Source organism: Camelus ferus, chromosome 9 (assembly GCF_009834535.1).
Source record: "Camelus ferus isolate YT-003-E chromosome 9, BCGSAC_Cfer_1.0, whole genome shotgun sequence".
In the NCBI taxonomy this organism is placed as follows: Eukaryota; Metazoa; Chordata; class Mammalia; order Artiodactyla; family Camelidae; genus Camelus; species Camelus ferus.
This window is the reverse complement of record NC_045704.1, coordinates 24,006,497-24,026,651: the sequence shown is the minus strand read 5'-3', so window position 1 is coordinate 24,026,651 and position 20,155 is coordinate 24,006,497. Positions and strand designations below refer to the sequence as shown.

General features: G+C 37.1%; 1 protein-coding gene across 2 annotated transcripts in view; it reads left to right on the top strand.

The window, feature by feature from the left end:
- ZNF507 (zinc finger protein 507) overlaps positions 1 to 18,719 on the top strand; it is a 35,938-nt gene extending 17,219 nt beyond the window's left edge. For both annotated transcript variants that reach the window (XM_032486218.1, XM_032486219.1), the window contains 2 exons: positions 14,585 to 14,719; positions 14,853 to 18,719. In XM_032486218.1, coding sequence (XP_032342109.1) covers positions 14,585 to 14,719; positions 14,853 to 15,234 — 517 coding nt within the window. In that variant the 3' untranslated portion in view covers positions 15,235 to 18,719. The remainder of the gene's footprint in view (positions 1 to 14,584; positions 14,720 to 14,852) is intronic.
- Positions 18,720 to 20,155: the final 1,436 nt, after the last annotated feature.

Here is a 20,155-nt window from a genome sequence, read left to right as displayed (position 1 = left end):
TCCTGGGATTGAGCCTGGGCTCTCTGACTTATCGACATTTATCACCTTGGGCAGACTGTTTCACTTCACTGTGCTTGGTCTTCTCATTTCTAAAGTGAAGATAATTAAGACACCTGCTGTACAGGACTGCTGTAAGGACTAGATTAAATACTGTATGTAAGATCCTGGCACATAATAAGCACCTGTAAATGGTAGCTGACCAGTAGTTATCGGGCCCAGTTTTTATCCTTGTCCTTTCTCACTGATTCATTGTCTAACCACACACACAATAAAGCTGTTGACCTCTCGACATTTGGGAAACAAAGAATAATTCTCCTTCTGGATAGGCAGGTGTAGCTTACTAGTTTCGTTTTGTTTTTTTTTTTTTTTTACAAGAGAAATGCTGGACCCAGGTAGAAATAAATACTGTCAAAGCTGAGGTCCCCACGCTGGGTCAACTGGGAGGCAACCTGGTGTCTTGGGGAGAACTGGTGCTTTAGTCTCAGGCCTGGACCGTGTACCACCTCTCCCCACTGGGTGACCCTGGGGTGCTGTTCTAAGCTAGGCCTCCTTTCCCATATGAAACTGGGGGGAGTACTGCCTAGCTCATACATTTTTGTGATGATTGAATCAGATTAACACCCGGCATGTCACTTGGAGCATTGAAGGGCGCAGTTCCTTTCATCTGCTTGTGAAGTCATGAGGTCATCTCAGAAACCCTGTTGTCATTGCAGGTTTTCCATTCTTGTGTTTCGTATTGCAGTGCTAGAATTCCCCCTGGTTAACATCTCCCAGTACCACTTTGTGAATTACTAGCTAGAGAAGGAGAACAAAATGTTTTCCTCAGGTTACCAAGTGTCCTCCTGACTGTGTGGCACTGAGCCCATTTTTCCTTAGAAACATGATTGTATGGGTGCTTAGGTTACAAAAATTCACAGCAGGGTGGAAGGTGACAGAGGGAAGTACTCAGCACACTACCTGGCACATAGCAGGTGCTCAGTAAGTGACTGATAGTTATCTGTATACCTCAGTTTTTCTGATCTATAAAATGGCTCTGATTCTATAAGTTTATTATATTTTGAAAATATAGTGGTATTCTTTCTTAAATAGATGAGCTATTCAGATATGTATGTTGATTTTTTAATAGCCAATCCAATTTTAATACCCAGTCCAAAAATACCCAGTATTTCCTTAAATGGTTTTGAAGTATCCTTTTAGAGTTATTTTGTTTATATCAGGAGGTCCAAACATTGCAGTTGATTGATAAGTCTCTTAAGTCTCTCTCTTTAAAATTTTTAAGTACATTTCATAATTTAATGCAGTATACATCCTGAAACCTTTATAGACTAAAAGCATACGGCTTGATGAATGGTCACAAAGTAAACCCGTCCTTGTAACTCCTCAAACCAGGAAGTAAAACCATTACCAGTTCCTCAGTGTCACCCTCTTCTTGGGCCTTCCACTCACTAACTACTCCCTCTTCCCCACCAGGTAAACACTATCTTGACTTCTAACATCATGTTAGTTTTGCCTATTTCTGTACTTAATATAAATGAAATCATACAGTACACATTCTTTTATGTCTAGTTTCTTTCACTCAACATAGTTGTGTATAATTCAATGTAGAACTAATGCAGTCCTTTTCATTGCTATATAATATTCCATTGTAAGCCCATGCCATAATTTATTTATTGTACTATTGATGGCTGTTTGGATGATTGCCAGATTTCCCCAAATATGAACAATGCCATTTTGAACATTCTTTTATGTTTTGTGCGTATATGAAATGAGTCCATTTCCACTGGGTTTATACCTATGAGTGGGATAATAATTCCACTTACTATAGGAGCGGGTAATAGAGCATTCTATGTTCAGCTTTGGTAGATACTGTCAACAGTTACTCAAAAATGGTTGTACCAGTTTACAGTGGTTGTGCCAGTTCACACCCTCATCCAGACTTTGTATTGTCAGTCTTGAATTTTGGTCATTCTGGTAAGTGTGTATCTTACTGTGATTCTCATTTGCATTTCCTGATGATTTATGAGGTTGAGCATATTTTCATTTGTTAATTGCCTGTTTCTTTATTGGATTGTCTGACTTTTCCTGATTTATAGCAGATCTTTATATATTCTGAATGCAAGTAGACAAGTTTTGTCTATTACATATAGCACATATCTCCTAAATTATGGCTTATTAATCTTTGTGGTTAGGGCTTCTGTGTCTTTATACTCTGAAACTGATGCTCATTTTTTAAAAGCCGACTGTGAGTAAGGTAGATGGTGAAGGGAGAGGTAAAAATGTGTGCTTATAAAATAATGAGCCTGATTTTCAAGGATTCACATCAACTGGGTCAAAAATACTGTGTGCTAATGTGACCCTGTATGCTTATGTGACCCTGATTTTCTAATATGGCACAAAAAAGTAAAAGAAACATCTCAAAAAAAAAAAAAATCCAGAAAGGTTTTAAGCAATGGGAATGATGTTTGGAATGACAGGGTTGCCTCCTGTGTATGGTCAGTTGTTGTATAAAGTCTGGTCTTTATATAAATATAAATATATTACAAATAATAATAGCTAACATGTTTTAGAACATTTTTCATGGGCCAGACAGTGTGCTGAGTGCTCAGTATGTGTCAGCTCACTTAATCCTCATTGTAGATATGGAAACAGAGGCTGGATAGATTAAACAATTGTCCCCAGGTCACACAAGTGGCAGAGCCAAGGCTTGAACCCTTGCTCCTGTCAGCTGTGCCACTCTGCCTGTCTCTGCGCCAGAGAGAACTCTTCGTGAGGTGCAGTGCCACTACATGCCAAACCACCCCCAACTTTGTGTGAAGCAGCAGCTCTTTTATTTTGCTCAGGGATTCTGTGAGTCCGGAATTCAGAAAGGGCACTGCAGGGGTGGCTTGTCTCTGTTCCATAAGATCTGGGGTCTCAGGAGGGAAGAGGTGACTCAGACGGCTGGGGTTCCAGTCATCTGAAGGCTCCTCCCCGGTCTGGAAGTCGATGCTGGCTGTTGGCTGGGACCTCAGCTGGGGTTTTATCTGGAACACATAACATGATTTCTGCACATGGACTTTCCAGCTATGCTGGTTCCAAAAGTGATGCTTAGATAAGAAGTAGGCATGTTAGAGCAGGCAGATAGCTAGATATGAGCAGAGAAAGGGGGACACAGACCAAATGGCAGGAATTGGGCAGAAAGGAGGGGCACAAGCCAAATGCAGGAAACCACACATCATGTAAGCAGCAGGGGTCCCTGGGCAGAGAAAGAAAAGCAGGAACCTTTGGGCTGATAAGGGATCATGCTTTTGGGGGTGACAAGTGGCCTGGAGAAGAACAAAGAAAGGTGAAAAAAGGCAGGAATTTCTAGTGTCCGAATGTAACCTTTTGCTCATTATGCCCTCATTTCAGTAAAATTAGCCTTGCAGACCAGAAGTACGCATCATGCATTGACTCCTGTGACACTTCCGATCTAGACTAAATAAGGACAAAAATCTCTCCTCCCTTTGGGAAGGTGGAGTTGGGATGATAATCAGGGAATATGACACCAAACCCTTCCCTCCCCAATGAATATTCCGCCCATTCATTGTTACACCCTACGTAGCTAATTTGCCAAAGAAACTCAGGGCAGCCGCTCACCTGAGCCTGCCCGCTCTCCCCCTGAGAGTGTACTATCCATCCTTTAATAAATCCTCACTTTACCTTTTTTAACCACTACATCTTGTCTCTGAATTCTTTCTGGGACGGGACAAGAACCTGGAAAACCGGTTGCATCCACCGGCAACAGGCAGAAGCTGTATTACCTTCTGTGACCTACCATTGGAAGTCTTATACTGTCACTTGCACTGTACTTTAGACTTCCTAAATCTCTTTTAGTGTGAAGGCATGTTGAATTGTTAGTCAACTATGTTGGCTTGGGGAAAAACACAGGTCTCTGAAAATCTTGAATTTATTTTAAGGAAAATAGTTTAGCAGATAGTTTAATTTGGAGGGGGAAAATATGTTTTGTTTGGAAGGAATGAACTGAAGGAGTTTGTTTTTCACAGTGGCATAAAGAATTCTTGAGTTCATCACAAAATGAACCCAAGTGGCTGCTTCTCTGAGCCTTAGTTATTCCTTTAAAAGCATAGAAAACTAACAAAATGTGGTAAGACAAACCCTATTTAAAATTTTCTATTGAAACCTTTTTATGTATGCTCAAATCCCACCTCAAGTATTGTAGGACATGCAGGTTCTTGCCTAACCCCTTAAGACAGTCGTTCCTCATTGAATCAGACCTGGAGTAGTGTCCAAGTAACGTTTTGGGCCAGGGAGGTGACGTGTTTTAACCATATCCTTGTCTCTGTGGGGTTCTAGGACTAAAGTAACTGACCCATTAACAATGGGAGAAAGCCTATTAAAAAAAAAAAAAAATCAGTCCATTTTTTAGCCAGATTGAGAAGGCTTGGGTTTTCTGATGTCAAATGTTTTCCACACCACCAAGCAACTCAGTTCTCAGCAGACATTAGCTGAGTGTCCTGCAGATTTAACTCAAGTCTGTCACTATCTACCTGGAGACAGCATCAGATCCCACCTGTTAAGGGCTCAGTCCCACAAGACTGCCCCCACTTCAGATGCCAGTCATAAGTCTAGGTTGGTACATGTGCTTCTGACTGACTGACTATAAAGTAGTTTTTGAATCAGCTATAAATGAGGTTCCAATAACCCCTTTCTCAGGCTTCTAGTACTTAGGAAACCAGTTTCCTTTTATTTACCAATTTTTAAAGGATACAGATGAACAGCCAAGTGAAGAGGTATGTAGGGCAGGTCCAGGACGAGTGGAGCTTCCATCCCCTCTCTGGGCCTGCCACTGTCCCAGACCTTCCATGTGTTCACCAACCTGGAAGCTCTCTGAATCATCCTTTTAGGTTTTTATGGAGGCTTCATTGCAAAGACACAACTGGTTAAATCATTGGCCTTAATAGTTGAGCTTGATCTCCAGTCTCTCCCCCTCAGGGGTGATGGGACTGAAAATTCCAAACTTCTAATCATGTGGTTGGTTCCCCTGGCAACCAGCACCCATCCTGAGGTTACCTAAGGGCTTTCCAAAAGTTACCTTATTAACATACAATAGGTCCTTTTTTTTTTTGAAGGTTCAAATGCCTTTTTTTTTTAATTGAAGTATAGTTGATTTACAGTGTGTTTCTGGTATAACTGCATAGTGATTCATTTATACATACACTCCTTTTCATCTTCTTTTTCATTATAGGCCGTCATTACAGGGTATTGAATACAGCTTCCTGTGCTAGACAGTAGGACTTTGCTGTTCATCTGTTTATATATAGTAGTTATTATCTGCAAATCCCAACCCTCCATCTCCCCCTTCCCCTGGTAACCATAAGTTTGTTTTCTATGTCTGTGAGTGTGTCTCTGTTTTGTAAATAAGTTCATCTGTGTCCTGTTTTTTAGGTTTCACATATAAGTGATATCATATGGTATTTTTCTTTCTCCTTCTGGCTTACTTCACTTAGTATGATGTTCTCCAGGTCCATCCATGTTGCTGCAAATGGCATTGTTTTATTCTTTTTTATGGCTGAGTAGTATTCCATTGTGTGTGTGTGTGTGTGTGTGTGTGTGTGTGTGTGTGTGTGTGTGTACACAGATACATACACACACACATATATATATACCACATCATCTTTAACTAGTCATCTGTCAATGGACATTTAGGTTGCTTCCATGTCTTAGCTATTATAAAATAATGCAGCTATGAACATTGGGGTGCATGTATCATTTCAAATTAGAGTCTCCTCCAGATATATGCCCAGGAATGAGATTGCTGGATCATAGAGTATGTCAGTTTTCAGTTTGTTAAGGAATCTCCATACTGTTTTCCATAGTGGCTGCACCAAACTACATCCCCACCAACAGTGTAGGAGGGTCCCCTTTTCTCCACACCCACTCCAGCATATATCATTATAACAATAGAACTTTATTGCTCTCCTCGCTTAGGAAATTCCAAGGGTCATAAGAGCTCTGTGCCAAGAACTGGGACTAAGACCAAATATATTATTCATTTCTTATTATAAATCACAATATCACAGGTTTCTACACTGGCTTTCTGCTCTTTTTCTCATTTACCAAACACATGGTCATGGAAGTTGTGAAAGAGTATGGTTAATAAAAAAGTGAAAAAATACTTTTAGAAAGTAAGTGTGATAAAGTGAGTATAACAGGATGGTAGTATAATAGTGCTTCATTGTCACTGCTTTAACTAAGAGAATTTGGTTTGCTTCATGGAATATAAGGAAAGTGAAGAGGGAATGAAAAGAAGGAAGTAACAATTTGGCAAATAGAAGTAATATTCTTAAAAATAGAATGAAAGTAGATTTAAGCCACCTTAACTTTGAAGTTGAGGTTCTCTAGTATCCCTTCTCCTCTATTCAGTTAAACATCATTTTGTTAAGTGCTTATCCTTATCAACTTGCTCCTCCTTTTTTTTTTTTTTTCATACTTAGATCTTTTAATGAACACTGACCATTGTAAGCATCCCTTCAGAATAACCTTTGTACCAGGCTGAAGTAGCTACTCACAGAATTAGGGCTTAGTTGTTCAGCACACTGCCCTTGCTTTATCTCTCCTTTCCTCTTCTTAAAACAGATTTTAGGACTTCATATTAAAGGATAGTGATTAATAGCAAAATTTACAGAAATAAGTCTTGGTCCTATATAATGAGAGAGAAATTTGAAAAGCAAGACAGTAAAGGCTTCGTCTTACATGCATTGTTTACACAGGAAAGCTAATGAAAGTAATAGACTCTCAGTCATAGATTACACTGAATTGTTAGAAGAGAGCATTTCTGACTGAATAATATTTCACTGTAAGTTTTAGCTTTTCTTACTCTTTAAGGGTGTACTTGTCCTCCACAAACTATTCCAAAAATAATTTGAGCATTTACTTCTGGAATATGTGGCTCACTACTTGTATAAATAGCCATTATTAATTTAAATGTGCTTATTTTATCATACCTGGTTTCTCCTTGGGGTAGTAAATGCTGACAGATCAAGATGGCTAAGCCCCACAGTTCAGGAACATTCTTACCTCTGGGAAAGTAAGATGAGGCAGTCAAGATAAGACACACAGGAAGTTTCAAAGGTATATTAGTAATATTCTCTGTCTTAACAATGAGTGTTCATTTTTCCTTTATTCTTAATGATTCAGGGCATAGGGATGGGGAAAGGACTTTATCCTACAGAATAATCATCAATATATGTAAATATAAAACATATTTGTTACAGAATTATTTATAATCTTAATAAGGTCAAAAACATTCTATCTATAATAATAGTAGAATGATTAAATGATGATACTTTCATTGGATGGAACATTACAGCCCATTGAAAATGCGTAACTTTTAACTTGAGAAAGTAATTCTGGAACACTGTCAAAAATAGGATTAAGAATGTATAGCATGATTCCACTTTTGCTTCAGATCTATGTATGCACCTTAAAAAAGATGGGGAAATTATGCAAGTACATTTTTAGAATTTGCACTTAATATTTGCTTGTATATTCCATTTTTGTATGAGGAATATAGATTATATAATCAGGGAAATGTTTAAATAAAGACGTCATTTGCTGACCAGTTGAGTTAGGACAGAAAATGGCTCAGCAGTTTAACATAAACATCCAAACGCAGGGTGCATTTCAGACAACGTAGCAAACTAGATAAGGTGATGAACAACTCTCCCAATGAAGATGACTGAAATGCTGGGTAAATATTGGAAAGAATGTTTACACATCTAGCTCATCTATCAGGGAAATTGAGAAACTGCAGAGGTAAAAATCAAAGTAAAGCCTGTGAGGTAAATGAGCGGTACCTATCAACACGAATGAATCTCAGAAACATGGAGCCAAGACAAGGGAGCAAGTCACACAGAATACATAAAGCTTGATTCTGTTTATATGCTCAAAAATATGCAGGTAAACAATGTTTTAGGGATACATGTAGGTAAAACTAAGAAAAAATAAGAAAATCATACAATACAGAATTCAGGAAAAGTAGTGCCTTTTTTGAGGAGGAAAAGATGAGATCTTGGATGAACCCACCATGAGCTCTTAAAACAGAAGTTACATTCTCTCTTAAGCAGGTATTATGTTCACAGTGTTCATCATTTTTTAAAATTGCATATACACCTTACACCACTCTTTTACATGAGTTTCACAAAATTTTTCTGCAATTGTATATGTAGAGTATTTAAATTCTATGGGAGAAGTGGTGATAAGGAAATTAAGTTAAGTACATGGATCTTGTTGGTAGTTCAGTTTCTTGTTTGAGGTTTTGGACGGAAGAGCTCCTACGGAAGTTTGTGCTCTCGCGTTACTCACACTTACTGTACTCTGAAATTTCAAGTGTTGTTGGGGGATTCATTTAGCTAAGCCCTAGTCACCAAACTCCACGCATATCAGAGCCATACAAAGCAAGAACTGCCTGCGTGCGCGCACACACACATTATGCTTATTTCTACGTATTTTTTTTTTCTGTTGCTCTTATAACTTGAGTTTTTTCTTCCTTTCCTAGCTTTCAATATTTTTGTTATGTAGGAAGGCTGTTGATCTACACAAAACGTTAGGTTTATACCCTTATTGAGTTATCTTATTACTTGTAAAAGTTTTTAATTCCTATTGGATTGCCTAGCTGTGTAATTGTATTATCTGCAAATAATTTTCTCATTCTTTCCTTTATGATATTTACACCTCATTTCTTTCTGTCATCTAATTGTACTTGGCTGGTACCTCCACGACACTAGAGAACAGTGGGGCTAGTGAACATCCTTGTTTCTTATTTCTTGTTTTGGGGCTTAATGGGAATGCTTCTGGTGTTTCCTCATTAAACTTTTGCTGCTGTTGTTGCATTCTTTTTTACTGAAGTAAAGTCAGTTTACAATGCTGTGTCAATTTCTGGTGTACAGCATAATGTTTCAGTCATGCATATACATACATACGTTCGTTTTCATTAAGCTTTACACTAGTTTTGGGGTTGAGATAGATATATTTTCTCATGCTGAAGAATTATTCACCTACCACATTTTGGTGAGAAATTTTATTAAGAATGTATATTAAGTTAGGTGTTATCAGCCTGACATAAATGCTACTCCTAAAATGTGGTAAGGAGTACACAGTAGTCTCCATGAAGTATATTTGCAAAAACAAAGAAAGAAAAAGGAAAAAAAGAAATGAAAAAAATTAACCCTGAATCTAATGAAACCTCTACAGCAGTAGTTCTCACCAGGTGAGACATTTGGCAATGTGTGGAGACATTATTGGTTGTCACAACAGGAAGAGAGGGTGTTACTAGCGCCTAGTGGGTGCCAGTGGTGCTGCTAAAATCATCCTAAAATGTCCAGAGCAACCCCCACAATAAAGAATTATCTAGCCCAAAATGTCATGTGCTGAGATTTGGAAACCCTTTTCTAGATCTCATTACTGGTTTACAAGAAATGTCAGGGATATAGGAACATAACACTAGATCACCAAGAGGGTAATCAGTGCCGTTCATAATATGAGAAATTCTACAAGGCAAATGACCTGGTTTCTTCAACATATGAATGGCATGAGGAGGAAAATGGAAAGAAAGAAGAATTATTAGATTAAAAGAGATGCCAACCAAATACAATATAGTACTACCCATTTTATATAAGGGACTTCAGCATCTGAAACTTGGGTACCTGTCGGGGGTCCTGGAACCAGTTCCCTGCAGATACCCAGGGACAACAGGACAACTGTATAGATCTTGTTTGAATCTTCATTCAAATAAGACATTTCTGTAAAAATCAGAGAAATTTAAGTTGGGGGATACATGAAACAAGGTTGACAAAATGTCAATAATTATTGGAGCTGGGTGATGGAGATTCATTATACTTGCCTACTTTTGTCTTTGCTTAAAGATTTCCATAATAACGGGTTTTATTAAAGTGGATATTGAATTTCTCTAGATTAAGTTTCAGTGACAACAATGAAAATATGACTTTTCTCTTCTGATCCTTTGAAATAGTGAATTGTAATAATACATTTCCTAATATTAAATTCTCTGTATTCCTAAAATAAGTCTCCCTTCCTCACGGTATTATTATTCTTTTAATATACTGCAGGATTCTGTTTGCCAACATTTATTCAGCATATCTGCATTGATACTCATAAGTGAGACTGCTGTGTGGTTTTCTTTTTTCTGTTGCTCTTGCCAAATTTTAGTATCAGTGTTATTCTAACTTCATAAAAAGACTTTGGAAGCCTTTTTTAAAAAAAAAAAAAAACTCTCTGGAACTTTAAAGATACAAGCTAATTTAAATACAAAGAAGCTGGCTACTCTCTATTAACTTTAGATGTTGGAAATAGCGCATCTTTAGAAAAGAACACTGATACCTCATTTTCTCCTTCCTCTGAGTGTTTCCTAAACAAATGAACATATTTTGGTGCAACTATCAGAGCTTATGGGCTATATTCTCAGTGACTTTATCAAAAGCTTTATGCAGACTGTCAGCCTTGTTTAATAGGCTCCTTTTTAGAGCAGGTTAGGCTCACTGCAACATTGAGCAGAAGGACAAAGATTTCTTATATACTCTGCCCCACACATTCGCAGCGTCCCCCATTATTAACATTCCCCACCAGAGGGGTACATTTGTTGGAATTGATGAGCCAGTATTGACATACCATTATCATCCTAAGTCTATAACTTATGCTGGGGTGCACTCTTGGTGTTGTACACTGTGTGGGCTTGGACAAATTTGTGATGACATGTATCCACCATTACAGTATTATAGTATCATACAGAGTACTTTCACTGCCCTAAAAATCCCCTGAATTCCACCTGTTCATTCCCCCTGGTGGTCCAAACCCCTGGTGACCACTGCTCTTTTACCGACTGCATGGTTGCATAGTGCCACACGCTCAACTTTGTTCTTCTCTTTCAGTATTGTTTTGGCTATTCTGGATCTTTTGCCTATCCATGTAAAGTTCAGAATCAGTTTGGCAACATCCACAAAATAACTTGCTGGAACTTTCATTGGAATCTCACCGAATCTATAGATCAAGTTGGAAAGAACTGACATCTTGACAATATTGAGTCTTCCTATCCAAGAATAGAATCTGTCTGCATTTATTTAGTTCTTTGATTTCTTTGATCAGAGTTTTCCTCATGTAGATCATGTACATATTTTGTTAGTTTTATACCTAAGTATTTCATTTTCAGGACTGCTAATTAAATGGTATTATGTTTTTAATTTCAAACGCCACTCGTTCATGGCTGGAATATAGGAAAGCAGTTGACTTACACATGTTAACCTTGTACCCTGCAACCCTGCTGTAATCGTTTATTAGTTCCAGGAGTTTTTTGGTCTGTTCTTTCAGATTTTCTACGTAGACAATCATATCATCTGTGAACAAAGATATGTATCTTTTATTTATTTTTTTAGTCTAATAGCATTTCTAGGACTTCAGTTATGATGTTGAAAGGGAATAGTGAAAGAGGACATGTGTGATTTGTTCCTAAACTTACCAGGGAAGCTTCTACTTTCTTATCAAGTATCATGTTGGCTACAGTTTTACTGTAGATATTCTTTATCCATTTGAGGAAGTTCCCTTCTATTCTTAGTTTGCTGAGAATTTGTTATGAGTGGGTGTTGAATTGCATCAGATGCTTTTTCTGCATCTATTGATATGTTGATATGATTTTTATTTACCTGTTCATGTAATAATTACATTGACTGATTTTCAAATGTTAAACCAGCATACCTGGGATAAAGCCCACTTAGTTACAGTATATAATTCTTTTTATACATTGTTGGTTTCAATTTACTGATACTTTGTTGAGGATTTTTGCATCTATGTTTATGAGAGACATTTGGGCTTTAGGGTTTTTTTTTTTTTCCTTCTAATGTCTTTGGTATAGAATAATGTTCGCTTCATAGAATGAGTTAGGAAGTCCCTTTTTTGTATAGATACACGTTCCTGACCTGAATTATTTTCCTTCTTTCTAAAGAACTTCTTTTAACATTTCTTGCAAGACAGGTCTACCAGCAACAAATTCCTTCAATTTTTGTTTGTCTGAGAAAATCTTTATTTCTACTCACTTATGAAGAATAATTTTATGGTACAGAATTCTAGATTGGTTGCTTTTTCTCTCAACACTTTAAATATTTCACTCCACTCTCTTACTTGCATTGTTTCTGAGGAGAACTTGGATGTAATTCTTTGCTTCTTTATAGGGAAGGTGCTTTTTCCCTCTGGCTTATTTCAGGAGTTTTTCATTTTCTGTAGTTCAAAAATGATATGCCTAGGTGTAGCTTTTCTGCCGTTTACCCTGCTTGGTGTTTTCTGACCTTGTATCTGTTGTTTGATGTCTGACATTAATTTGTGGCCATTCTTAGTTATTACTGTTTAAAATACGTCTTCTATTCCTGTCTCTCTTTCTTCTGGTATTCCCATTATGCATATTTTATACCTTTTAGAGGTGTATGTTCTGTTCTGTTTTTTTCCAGTCCTTTTTTGTTTGCTTTCTAATTTTGGAGGTTTCTATTGAGATATCCTCAAGCTCAGAGATTCTTTCCTTAGACATATCCAGCCCACAGATAAGCCCATCATAGACATTCTTTGTTTCTGTTACGTGTTTTTTACCTCTTTTTGGTTCTGATCTCTTTGTCTGATTTTCTTTTGGTTCTTTCTTAAAATTTCCATCTCTTCTTTCATCGCTCATGTATTTTCCCATGCTGTGTATTTTGTTCATTAGAGCTCTTGGATATTAACCAAAGTTGTTTTAAATCACCAGTCTGATAATTCCAACATCCTGCCTTATCTGATTCTTACTCCTTTGTTCCTGTGTCCTCTGTCTCTTCAACTTTGGCTTTTGCCTTTTAGTATGTCTTGTAATTTTCTTCTCGATAGTCAGGCATGATGTACTGGTAAAAGGCACTGCTGTAAATAAACCTTTAGAAATGTGATGGTAAGCTGTGGGGGAGAGGGAATGTTCTGTAGTCCTGTGATTAGGTCTCAGTTTTTTAGTGAGCCTGTGTCTCTGACTTGTGTACATGCACTTCTCAGCCCCCTCCCTTCCCACCCCTTGGCAGGACGAGATAGCTAGAGTGGGCTGGAGCTGGGTATTTCCCTTCCCTCAGGTCAGTCATGCACTGATAAAACTGTAGTGGGTTAGGCTCTGGTTAAATAGTTTCTCCTGAGGGCAGACCTTGTTAAGAACAGAATGCTCTGGCCTACCTCAGAGTGGTTCTTTTACCCCTCTGCTGACTGTGCCTCTTACTGCTGTGGGGAAGAGTCCAGACAACTTACCTGATTTGTTAGGTTTGTAATTAAGTATTAATAAAAATAGGTACTTTTTTAAAGTACATTTGCAGTTTCCTAAAGAGATAAACATAATCCTGTTCTTAGGTATTTATGCAAATGATGAAAACTAGTATCTGCACAAAAACCTGCACGTGAACTTTTATAAACTTTATGCATAATTGCCAAAACTTGGGAACAACCAGATGTCCTTCAGTAGAGAAATGAATAAACAAACTGGTACATCCAAACAATGGAATATTATTCAGTGATAGGAAAAGAAAAAAAGAGAGCTTTCAAGTCATGAAAAGATGTGGAGGAACTTCAAATGCATATGGCTAAGGGAAAGAAACCGATCTGAAAAGGCTATGTGCTACACAATTTCAACTATGTGACATTCTAGAAAAGGCAAAACTTTGGAGACAATAAAAGAATCGGTGGTTGCCAGGGACTGGGGAGGGGATGAATAGGTGGAGCACAGGGGATGTTCAGGGCAGAGAAATTACTCAGTATGATATTATAATGATGGCTTCATGACATGCATTTGTCCAAACACACAGAACTGTACAACACAGTGAGCCCTGACGTAAACTGTAGACTCTAGTTAGTAATAATGTATCAGTTCTAGCAAAGGTTCCCCACTGATGCAAGATGTTAATAATAGGAGGAACTGGATATGGGGAGAGGGAGTCAACTTAAACATGCTGTAAAAACTAGTCTGTTAATTTTTTATAAGTACTTCATTCAGTTCAAGTGTACTTGATTATGTGAAATAATTTTTATTGTGAATAAAAATGTTAAGATTGTTATGTGTTTTACTTATGAAATCTAAATCGTTGAAGCATTTCAACACTACTTACATTTTCTGTGATTCTGTAAATGAGCCAGAGTTTATGTTGAAATTAATTCCTTATTGCTTTCTTAAGAAATACAGAGTGGTATAGAGTATTGATTTTGCATGTGTGTGGTTAAATAATTTAGAGCAAAGATTTTGCATATTAGAAATCTTTCCAAATACTATAATAGCTGAAAGTAATATGGGATGTTTGTCTTGATTCTTATAAATTCTTTATAATATAAAATAACTTTATTTCACTGATTCTAGGATATCTATTCGAGGACATTTGAGCCTCTGAAATCAATATGTCTCTTATAATCAGTGACATCTTAGACTCAGTGAAATGTGATGTCTAGTAAGTCTTCAGGAAAACATATTTAATCATTGTTACGGAATCGTTGCAATTACTGAAGGTGATATTATGGGATCATCCCAATTTCCGTCATGTCTGCCTTTCAGATGCTCTTTGTGTGGGTATGTGTGCAGCCATCCTCCTTCTTTGAAGTCTCACATGTGGAAGCATGCCAGTGACCAAAATTACAACTACGAACAAGTGAACAAGGCGATTAATGATGCAATCTCACAAAGCGGCAGGTATTTGATCTTACTGTTATATAAATAAATTATTGCTATTTATAATTATATATAAATTAAAGCGTTAGGATTAAATCTACTAGTCCACATTATAACCAACTCAAGGTTTGATGTGTTTTGTTTTGTTTTTAAGAGTCCTGGGGAAATCCCCAGGAAAGTCTCTATTAAACAGCAGCGAAGAAAGCGCCGATTCTCTCACCGGAAGCTCAGAAAATTTGGTGTCATCCTCATCCTCAGAGCTGATTTCCCAGGCTCCCAGCGAAGTTGTAGGTCCCAACGAGAATGGGAAACTGAGCCCTACAAGTAATACCTCATATAATTTAGAAAAAAACTCCAGTCTGGCCCCTCCTGGTATGGAGTATTGCGTTTTACTCTTCTGTTGTTGTATTTGTGGTTTCGAATCTACCAGCAAAGAAAATCTCTTGGATCATATGAAAGAGCACGAGGGTGAAATCGTAAACATCATCCTGAATAAGGACCACAACTCAGCTCTGCCCACAAATCAGATGCAGTAATGACCTGACGAGGGAGACGGTGGAAGGGGAATCCTTGGAACCACAGTTTCACCTTTGCGCTGCCCAGTAGCTTACTAGACACAGAAGAACCAGTTGGTGTGATTTTTGAGGAAATGACAGCTGTGACTTTGGAACCAAATTTGTAATGTAATGAAAGGAATTCTGAATGGATAAGGGGGTAAAAATATTTAAATATTTTGAGAGAGGGAAAGTGGGTTGAGGAGGCAGCAAAGATGTAATCTTACAATAACCCTCTGTTACCTCTTCTTAGTTTGAGTGTATTTATTAAAAGCTTATTATAGTGTAGAAATGCAAGCAAAAGAGTTAAGAAAGGGCTTTCCAGGAACTATTCTAAAACTTTGTTACGAGAGTGTCACAGTCTTAGATGGAGCTTAGTTTTCTTCATTTTCAGTTTTGACATGAATGACAGGCCTCTTGTGAGAAATGGGAAGCAGGTGTCGGAGAGTTTCTCGGTGTCAACAGGGAAAACATCACTAGAGGCCTTTGAGATGATCAAACTAAAACCTTTACCCAGACTGATAGGAACAAATCATATACTCAGTCTGAGATACATTGCTTTACTCTTTAAAAAGAAAGAAAGAAAAGAGACCTCTAAATCCAAATCTTGATTGTAAATAGGCATTTACAAAGTAAATTATTATCTTCAATTTACAGTGAATGTCTTGTGGACAAAGGAGGAAAGAAGTGAATTCCCACCAGCCTCAAACCAAATCTCAAGGTTCATGGAAATGGTGCTGGTTGAGCACAGTGCACTTCTCAGAGGTTCTTTTCAGAGTGTTTGATGGAGCACCCCAATTTTCTTAATGGTTATATAGGCCTTCTAAAGCTCTCTTCTGAACTAAACCAAGGTTGTTACCTGAAAGAGTCTATTAAATAGCAAAGAAGGAAAGTTTGCATTTGCTCATCAGACCTTAGGGTTAGTGTGAGCTGTTAAATAAAAATCATTTGGGGGAAGAGGCATGAAATTCAGAAGCCCCTTAAAATGAGTACTGCTATTGAGATGTTACTCCCTGGGGTTTATCTAGTTATACTTAGCATCAGAGGTGTAACCAAACGTGGCTAAAATGTAGTAAAACTTCAGGTTGTTTCTAAAACTTTTAATAACCAACAAACAACATTTGGCAAGTCTACAGGGTTTCTCCTATCTAGGAAATTCCATTTTGTTAGTGTGCAATGGGACATTTGGAAAACCAACTAACAGTACTTTTGCATTAAAACTCACCATCAAATAGATACAATCTCATTAATTACCCATTTTGTATAATGTATTTCAGAGGGTGAAGAGAACAGGGTTTTTTATTTTTTATTTTGCTTTAATAGTTCTGATCATTTATTTATGTGTTGTTTTGTTCATGTAAATTCTGCCTACAAAGTCAAAAGGCAGCCGGTGCGCCATGCAGTGCGCCATCTTCGTGGAGCTCTCTCTGAATTTGACTTCTGACATCCTGTAGGGCTGAGGCTGTGACTCTCAAAAGCTTAGAAAACATCAAAAACAGAATTTTTTGAATAGGATACTCTGTAGACACATTTTAGCAAACAGTTCTCTTCCCAAAGTCCAGGTATGTGTTGAATGAATTAACATTTTTAAGATTGCATTAAGAACTATTTAAGTGGGGCCAGGCATCTTGAAACGTTGTCTGATTTGTTTTTTTAGTCTCATTTTGGTGATGCTATTTAAACGATTGTAACTTTGCAACTCTTTAATTTAGGTAGCTTTAATTTATTTGTGAAAGTTAATCCATTTCTGATATGTGGTTTTTAAAAGATAAAATGAATTTATATATACTAAACTATATTCCCAAATCCACATGCAGTGGATTTTCTCATTTCTCCCCTTCTCAGAATTAAAATACAATTATATTTCATTTCAAATTCAAATAAAATATTTTAAATGGTTCCATTTTTATTATTAAATTATTGCCACCCAGTCAATTTCTTCATTACTGGTAGCTGGGACTCAATGTCTCTTTATAAAAATCTATTGTTCTGAAAATTAACAACCTTAGAAGAAATTCATTTTATAAACTTTCCTTGGCTTTGATTTTATGTAATCGTTTGGAAAATACTAATAACCAGGAAACATTCCCAAAATTTTAGCAGTGAATTTTTAAGTTACTTTTCTTTGTTTTCTTAAACCACTTCTATTGTTACTTAAATTTTCCATTTGGAATCATGAATTTAAAGTTCCCCTAGCTCATGGGAAAAAGTTAACCCAGAAGTTCAAAAGTCTTTAAGTGTTCATCTAATTCTAGCCAAAGTTATCTCCAAAAGCTTCATCCTGTCCACAGGAGGAACCATATACGAAGGACCTTCCCATTGTGGTTTTGTGGCAAGCCTTAAGTTAACAGTGTCTCTACCAAGAAAATTGAGTATTTCTAAACATAATAATGAAGACTAAATATGCAATTTGAATTATAGAAGAGATAGGTATTAAAATAATCAGCAGAAATTCCCTTTATAGGAATAACATTTTACTTACTGGTACTAGGTCTTTTGCCATACAGAGCTCAAAGTATTTCTTTTCCATTCTGAACACTTAACAATTCTAGGATTTGATAGTGAAAATAATTTTTAAAACAAACTTACTGGATAAAGGCAAAGGTGGGGAGGGGGAAGATGATGCTTTCTGATCATTATAAGTAATACTTTTCAGGGCTCTATCATTTTCTCTCTTTCTCTAATAGTCCAGAATATGGTTGGTATCCCCAGTGTTCTGACAGTACCATGCCTATATTCCAGTTGATCTGTCGACTTCAAGCTCTGTGTCCAGCTGGTGCAATGTCGTGACACTGACTGAAGCCTTTGTTCTAGACCTTTAACATCTTCGAGGTAGTTATCAGTGGCTTCGTTACTATTTTCTTTGTCGTCTCTCACAACGACCTGGTGGGCACCTATGTTTACATTGTATCTTCCCGCAGTGTACTTGGCTTGACAAAGATAAGCAGGCTTCTCTATTGAGACTTACTATATTTTTAGTTTTCATAGACACTTATTTAATCTTTTTTTATTGTACAGCAAGGTGCTCTAAGTAATATTCTATAAAATATATTTAATAGAAATTTGAGTTTGATATTCATGGACATGAATACATGTATTTTTTTAAGAAATAACTATTGTGTAACACTATGGCATTGCTTCTATAGCCAAAGTCTAAAAATTTCTGGAACACTGACATGTAAAGACTACAGTTAATTCTGACACTGTATCATTAAAATAGGATGATTTGCATTTTGTAAAATTATCCTGCACATCGAGCTGCATGCCTTAAAGCCTAAAACTCTAGGATTGTGTTCATGGTAGAACAGTTTATCTGTTCAGCAAACAGTGAAGCCAGGTCTACAGCGCTTCTTTAACTACCTTTGGAAATACTGTACAATGTTAGAATAATTTATTTTGCTTTACAGGAGTTTGTCATGTATTGACTTTAATATTGTATTTTGGTAATAAATTTTTTGTTAAAAACACTTGCCTCTAAGTTTTATTAACAAAAAGTCATATCCATCTTGCCTTGAAAATGGTGATTTAATCACTTAGAAAGTTGGGTTTAAATAATGAAGCACTTCCCAAGGGTTAAACAGGCTTATGATTAACGTTTGGTAACGCATTAAACTATTGCTGACCAGCATTTAACTGTGTTCCACAAAGATAATTTTAAAAGTATTTAAATTGTTTTACTCATTTTAAAAATTCAGTCTACTTTAAAGTTTTTTTTTCCTTGCTCCACAGTTCTTCATTTTATCTTCCAAATCACATCCTTATATTAAATGCTTTAAATTCTGATACAGTCATAGTGCTAAAGACCAGCTCTGTTCATGACAGTTAGCATTCTGTACTTGCACAGACTTGTTGCACTGGCAAGCGAAGCTGCCACCGTTTGATTGTTATCACTGGTCTGCTTGCACATTGTGCCCCAGAATCCTGGGCTACCTCAGCTGCAAGTGTCTCGAGTCCAGATATTTCTTCCCAAAAGCTACAATTCCTTGTCCTGTCTCCCTAAGGGCAACAAAGTTATACCCCCTATCTTTCAAGAGCCAAATCCCAACATTGTGTGCCCACTTAACTCCAGATAGTTGTACAGAACATACGGTGCAATTCGGTAGCCGCTGGTTATTCAGCACCTGAAATATGACTAGGATGCTAAGTGTGCAACACACAGCAGCTCTGCAGACACAGTTCAAAAAATGTAAACTACCTCATTAGGTAGTTTTTTATATGGATTACTTGTTGAAACGATGACATTTGGGATATTTTAGGTTAAATAAAATACACTACTATTAAAATTAATTTTACCTGTTTTTATTTTTTAATGCAGCTACTAGGAAATTTTTCGTTGCCTACATGGCTCACGTAGTATTTCTGTTCGACAGTAGAAGAGGGATTAGTAAACTTATAGCCCCTCGAATCTGGGCTGCCACCCATTTTTGTACGTGAAGTCTTACTAGAACACAGCCATGCCTATTTGTTTTCGTGTCACATATGGCTGTCTTCACGGTCCAACTGCAGCGCCGAGTAGTTGTTACAGAGACCGCAAGGACCGCAAAGCCCGAATCATTTACTGCTTTAAGGAAATAGTTTGATAGAAAAAGTTTGCTGACCTCTGAACTAGAACAGTGGTATGATCAGTGCTGTAAAATTCCCAGAAAGAAAAAAAAAAAAAACTTCTTACAAAGAAGCGACTTCTAGCGTGCTGTTTTATAACTAAATTACATTTCTCCCTGTGTAATTTTTATACAGCCCCATCCATCGTTTACGACTTCAGCCTCACTCGCTATTTCGTCACCTCTGCTCCTTAAAGCCAAACACAATTTGCTGAAAATAACAACACACATATACTAGATTAAATGATGGTGCTTTTTCCTCCTGACAACCCTCCAGTGTTGGTGGTACCCTGCACCCTTTC